Source organism: Dendrobates tinctorius, unplaced genomic scaffold, assembly GCF_039654945.1.
Source record: "Dendrobates tinctorius isolate UK_male_01 unplaced genomic scaffold, ASM3965494v1 ptg000202l, whole genome shotgun sequence".
Lineage (NCBI taxonomy): Eukaryota > Metazoa > Chordata > Amphibia > Anura > Dendrobatidae > Dendrobates > Dendrobates tinctorius.
In genome coordinates, this window is record NW_027361869.1 from 1,937,510 (window position 1) to 1,944,107 (window position 6,598).

Consider the following 6,598-nt stretch of genomic DNA (forward strand, 5'->3'; position numbering starts at 1 on the left):
TTTAGAAGGTCATAGTGAGTGGGTGGATGATGGGTCATATAGGTACACGTCTGTCAATGGCTCTGTTTGTATCACACATCGTCAGATTTTCATGCACTGAAGTTCTTCCTGTGAAACTGACAGTAACCACAATGTCAAGCTCCATTTGTATCTGTTGTGAGGCTGTGTCCACACAACCGCTGAGGCAAATCAGTTAAACACCATCCCAAAAAATTCCAAAAATGTACGAGTCCTGCAGTATGGGACCATTATATATTGTACAATAGAAGTCCTTGTGCACAGATATATTGTAAGATGTATCTCAATGAAGGTGGTATAACCCATTTCTAATCATTTGCACGTCTAGATCTCCTTGCTGCTCCCTACTCCGATAATGAACTCTTGGATGTGAAGTTCACGAGCCAGTCTTCCCCTCTTCTAGATTCCCATGGTGTGTCAGATGAAGAGGGCTCTTCAGAAGTCTTCCTTGCTACTGACAGTGATTATGACTCTAGCAGAGCCCAAAGTCCGAAAGAACTAGACCTGGTTTACTCCTCTGGGCAGGAATGCGGCAGGAGGACCATCCGTAGCTTTAGAGATGGAACGCCCGATGTTCTGCAAACACATGAGCCCAAAGTATCGACTCAGGAAGATGATCGCCCACAACAGCTTTATGACAGTGACTTTGTGCTTCCCAGCCGCCAGATTGAACTTTTACGCATCACTGAAAAGCGGCAAGCTTACTGCGTCCGTACCAGCAGCCTGGACTTTCCCAAGCAGCCTTACAAGGCCTCTCGAAAGTCCTGTCCAGGATCCGTAGACAGCTCTCCGACGGAGTCCAAACCTACAAGTCACCGCAGTGTCCGGGGCTTGAGGACAAGCACTTCTTTTACCCCTGACAATGATCAGCCGTGTGATAACTCACAGAGAATTTACCGCACTCACTCTGTGGAGTGGACACACGACTTCCAAGAGCCTTTGGAACGGAAAATTGTATCGGGCCAAGGAAAAAAGAACCACTCTGTAACTTTACGGATATATCCACAATACGAGACTGGTCTGTCTAAAGAGATGAGTGTTAAGGTACTGTAGCCGAAGGCCTGTATTTGTTCTGTGATTTGTGACGTATTTTACTTTTACAAATTTTGCAAAAACTAAATTTACATTTGTCCAAAATCTTTGACTAAAGCACCCAGATTTATGGTTATGGTCTATCAGGTTTTATATATCTCAGACTTTTTAATTTGCCCAGCACACTTAGTGATGAATACATTAATCGTAGAGATATTTTAAAGATTGTAGAGATATACAATAGAAAAAATGAAAATGCCACTTTCTCTTAAAAAAAAAAATATATATATATTATGCTGCATAATCGCAACCAGGGAGGATAAAAATATGACAACGCTGTTCCTTGCTGTAAATGAGATCTTGCCTGTTCTCTTACATCTTTGTACTTTTACACTTTTTCTAACACTAAGGCCTCTTTCACACGTCTGTTTATTTCCGGTACCGGAGATATACGTGTCCATGTATGTACTACGTGTGCCACATCAGTAACACACGGACTGCCGCCGGGTAAGAAGCGCTACAGTAAGCGCTGTTCTCCCCAGCAGCAGGTGCTGAAGCCGGCTGTCATCATTCTCCCCTGCTCGCTGGCAGAGCAGGGGAGAATGAGAACCGTCTTCAGCACTTGCCGCCGGGAAAGAGCACTTACTGTAGCACTTCTTACCCGGTGCCGATGCGTGACACACGGAGGACATCAATGTGTGTTCTCCGTGTGCAGGACGTTTTGCCTTTAGTGCTGACGACAAAAAACGGACATGTCAGCATGTTTTGGCCACGGACACACGGTCTGTGGAAACACACTGACATGTGCACAGACCCATTCATTTTTATGGGTTTATGTGAGTACGTGTCTCCGGTACATGTGAAAACTGTCACCACACGTACCGGACACACGGGCGTGTGAAAGAGGCCTCACTAGGGTTAGGGCTAGGGATTGGTTTAGGCATTCGGTTTAGGATTGTGCTGGAGTAATAAAATAGTTACATAAAAAATGTAATAAAGAAAGAAAAAAGCAATAAAAAAATTAAACAATATATAACACTTAAGGTATTTTTTCTGCTTTTTGCTAAAACTTAAAAAATAAAAAGGTCGATACTACAAACTATAATTACATCAATATTATGCTGAAATCGGACTGGTTAAAGGGATTGCTAATAATTCATTTGTTATGGGGTATTTAATACAAAAACGCCAAAAACAAGGTTAAATATGGGACAGGAGAACTCAAATGCATCTATATCACACAATGTGGGGAAAGGATTAAACCACCACAGTACTATAATCCAAACAATATAAAACTTTATTTAAACAAATGCTAAAACATTAAAAGTCTGCTAGATACCAGATTACAGGGGCCAAGGTCACCAAAACATGCAGTAGATAGTTTTAACCAAGAGATTAATGAGCCATCACACTATAGGAGCAGTATAAGAGAAGAGTTCCAGTGCTGAACCACATAAATACTAATAGCTTAGATCATAACAAAATAATCATATAATAATAATCATGTTATACAACAAAGTGCTAGTGCAATAAGGTTTAGGTTATGAGTAAAGAAAGTTGTAGGATACAGCCTAATTTGCTCAAAAAGATAAACAAAAAGCTCAATAAATATTAAGAGAAAAATCCCATTATCGCCCCAACACACGTTTCATTAATTTTCTTCAGGACGCCACCTAAATAAGATTAACGAAACATGCATTGGGGCGACGGGGACGCCAAGCATACCTCCTCATCATTGCAGTAAGGGTACTCTCTGCAGTTTGTGAATTTGTGCAGTTAGATATTTTGTTTCTCCGCTTCAGCATAAACTTTGCCTTTCTAATAGCGCGGTGACATGGAGTACACTGCATTATACATAGTAAACCGTGCCAGCAGTATAATAGGATTTTTACCTTAATATTTATTGAGCTTTTTGTTCATCTTTTTGAGCAAATTAGGCTGTATCCTACAACTTCCTTTACTCATAACCTAAACCTTAAGGCACTGGCACTTTGTTGTATAACATGATTATTATTATTTTGTGATCTAAGCTATTAGTATTCATGTGGTTCAGCACTGGAATTCTTCTTCTTCTTTATTCTGCTCCTATAGTGTGAGGGCTCGTTAATCTCTTAATGCATGTTTTGGTGACCTTGGCCCCTGTAATCTGGTTTTGAGCAGACGTTTAATGTTTTAGCATATGTTTAAATAAAGTTTGATTTTTTTTTGGATTATACTCATACTGTGGTGGTTTAATCCTTTCCCCACATTGTGTGATATTTGTTACGGGGTGCAAAATACTACATTGCCCGGGTTATGGAGACCCACGCTACATCACTGTGAGCACGAGCAGCATACAGTCCCACGGTAGTCAACAGGCCTAGTTACATGAACTATTTTTCACATGGTGGCATCTCTGGTCTCCATTCAGGGTGGGTTGAATTAGGCCAGATGAGAGACACATGGATGTGCTGCAGCCTTGGATACAATTGTATTCACCCCATATGTGATACAGCCGATCCTCAACGTGGTCATGTGAAGATCATTATACTGGTCCAGGGCTTCTTAAACTATTTTTACAACAGTAGTTATGCCAAAATAAGAATTGTCCAATTATTCACAAATGGTGGAAGGACCTCCCCAGTGAGGCCTTTTCCTAAGCTTTACAACGCACTGGCCTAGACCAGGTCAGAAGTTGAACCCAACAGAGATGAAGCAGGAGAAACTGGTGTGAGCTAAACTCATTCTGAAAGAGCAACATAGCCGTATAGTTGTGTATTGATTATAAAGGTGGTGTGAATTTATATGGGTTGCCCAGCTAATAATCATCCAGAAAAATGTTGGTAACTGTGATCTAAGCCCTTTGGAAAAAAAAAATGTTACGCCCTGACCCTCCCACTAAAACCCTAAAACATCCAACGTTGGGCAGGAATTACATAAACCCAGCCCCCTTTTGGCTGAGGAGTCACAGGAAATCAGTGAGAGTCAGCAACTATGGCTTAAACTGATTTAAAAAAAAAAAAAAAAAAAAATCTAAAAGAAGCCATACTCGTCTTTCCAGTCCTCAGCAGCTCCTTTTCTGACCTTAACCTGGTCCACGCTGATATCTTCTTTCCGGTGTTGTCTTGATGCGTGGAGAAACTCTTGCTCGGCCAATCACGGGCCTCAGAAGTGACCCGCCTCGCCCAATGATTGGCAGAGGAGACATTTAGAGATCGAGTCAGGACCAGGAATTGGAGACAAACACGGTGGGACGTCGATTATTTTTCCATATTGGCAAATCGCTGTGACAAATATGTAATAAAAGGGGACATCTGGAAGGAGGTGGGGGGCAGGATGCTTTTGTACAGAACTGTTAGGATTTTGGCAACTTTCATGTGGACAAAAGCTCAGTACCGAACCAATAAAATATTTTATTTTTCTTTCCTTTCTGTATGACCAGTTACATATAACGAGCAAAACAGCAGCTCGGGAAGTTGTAAAGCTGGTGGTCCTCCAGATGAACGAGATCTCCAGGAGCATGCTTGGAACTTCAGAAGGCTACTGTTATGCTGAAGACCAGTTGGACCATTTTGCACTGGTTTTTACTTCTGAAAACAATAAGGAGCAGTGGCTGGATGATGACTTTCTGCCTTTCTCACTTCAGAGCTCGTGGAACATAGGTCACTTCTCCGTCCGCATTCGAGAAACCTCTCCTTTGCATTTTCAATATGGTCCGGCAACAACAGTATGAGAGCCCTCCTCAGGATAGGGCTTCACCCGGTCGACCTTTCCGAGAGACTGTCAGCTCAAATTTAATGCTTCCTTCACGTAATAAAGTATTACTCCTTGCGCTGAATGGTAAACTCCAGTTGAAAAGTAAGAGGTTTAAGATGCATTTGCGCTTTTTTTTCTTCTTTTTTTTCCTCCTTTTCTTGTCAACCAAAGACTTTATTTTTCTGACCATGAAAGAGAAAAATTTGACTGGCACATGAGAATGTATCTTTTACCACAACGTCTTCACTGGAAAGGAATTTGGAAAGAAGTATTTTTAGGAGAACATAGAACATACCACTCACACCAAAAGAAGCAATACATATTTCTCCTCCCTTACCCCCATCCATCCCTTTTCACAAATTAAAAGAAAAAAAAATTTGGGTTTTTTTGATGTGGAAACCACAGAGACATAATGGGACATTGGATGGCGGTCCACCCGTATGTACCCAGAGGATAGAACAAACAAATAATAACCACAAGATTTTTTTCTATTAAATAATATTGTTTTTTTGTGCTTGTTTTACTGTATCCTGAAAAAAAAATATTTTGTTGCACAATAAGGAAAAAAAAATTTCATATATACACCGTATATAAAAAAAAAAAAAAAAATCTAGGCGGCCGGTGCCATCTGTCGACTACTCCCCTCTTCGTATGCTTTCGTTTTTAGGTAACTGCATCTCACTGATATATTTTCCCGTCATTGCCATAAAGTCTGTGCCACGGCGGAGTTCTCCCTTCGTTTCAGTGCTGTGAATTGGCTTGCCTACGTCCAACCGCATGATGTTTTCAAGTACGCCTCTGTTTAGTCGATGGGTATATTGAAATCTTTTGTGCTTCACAGTACAGATTGGTGGTGCTTTCGTGAGAATTTCATTGAACTCGCTCCTCGAAGGCCGTACCAGTCCAAGCTCAGACATAAGAAAATTGTTTTTTGGATTCTATTTGTTTAATGATGTGCTCTATACTGATACCTAGATCTTGTTACTATTTGTTCCTACCTCTTATCTTATGCCCATTCTCCGCCATTCCAAACTTCTCTCTCTTTCTCTCTTCCTTTTCTTTTGTCTTCTAATGAGCCGGACGAGAAGAAACATATCATTGGTTGTTTCTATTTCTGTAATAATAAAGACATCACGTGGTGATGAACAAAACTTTTACAGCACTGGTGCTATGATTGTACAAACATTAAATTGTTTTATCATTACACTTGTCAATATTATCAGCAATTCTGTACTGTATATGTAATCGGATCAGGGTGTTGGGTGCCCCTAATGTGGATCTAGAACTCCATAGCACAGGTTCGGAGCACTATTTTTTTTTTTTTGTTCCAAATCTCCAGTAGAGAAACACAGATTATACATTTCTGGTTTCCTGCTGTCACCACTAGGGGGAGTCTAGGAGAATTCTGAATACATACATTAAATTTAATGATAAAACAGTATGCAGTGAGCAGCTCCCTCTAGTGGAGACTGCAGGTAGCCACTGATTAAACAGTAGGCAGCGAGATCCTAATATAAAAAGACTGACCGTTACTTCCAAACAGAAAATAAGTGTGCACAGGTGCATACTAAGAGTAATCAAAAGCAACATAAGCCAGCTCACCACACTTCCACCGCAGACCTCGGAACTCCGTCTGGACTGACGTGAGACAAATGGGAGAGAGCAATTAGTTCCAGCTGCGTGTAAAATTCTTTCTTTATTTCTTCAATAAAAATACATAAATCTTCATAATGTGTGCCCCAACATGGACAACGGCAACGCGTTTCGATCTATAAGATCTTTGTCAAAGATAAGAGTAGCCATCTCCATACAT

The 6,598-nt window shown here is 40.7% G+C and overlaps 1 protein-coding gene across 8 annotated transcripts in view; it reads left to right on the forward strand.

Annotated features, from left to right (window-relative positions):
- LOC141057065 (ankyrin repeat and fibronectin type-III domain-containing protein 1-like) overlaps nucleotides 1–5,989 on the forward strand; it is a 314,853-nt gene extending 308,864 nt beyond the window's left edge. For all 8 annotated transcript variants that reach the window (XM_073553577.1, XM_073553576.1, XM_073553579.1 and 5 more), the window contains 2 exons: nucleotides 347–1,062; nucleotides 4,472–5,989. In XM_073553577.1, coding sequence (XP_073409678.1) covers nucleotides 347–1,062; nucleotides 4,472–4,762 — 1,007 coding nt within the window. In that variant the 3' untranslated portion in view covers nucleotides 4,763–5,989. The remainder of the gene's footprint in view (nucleotides 1–346; nucleotides 1,063–4,471) is intronic.
- Nucleotides 5,990–6,598: the final 609 nt, after the last annotated feature.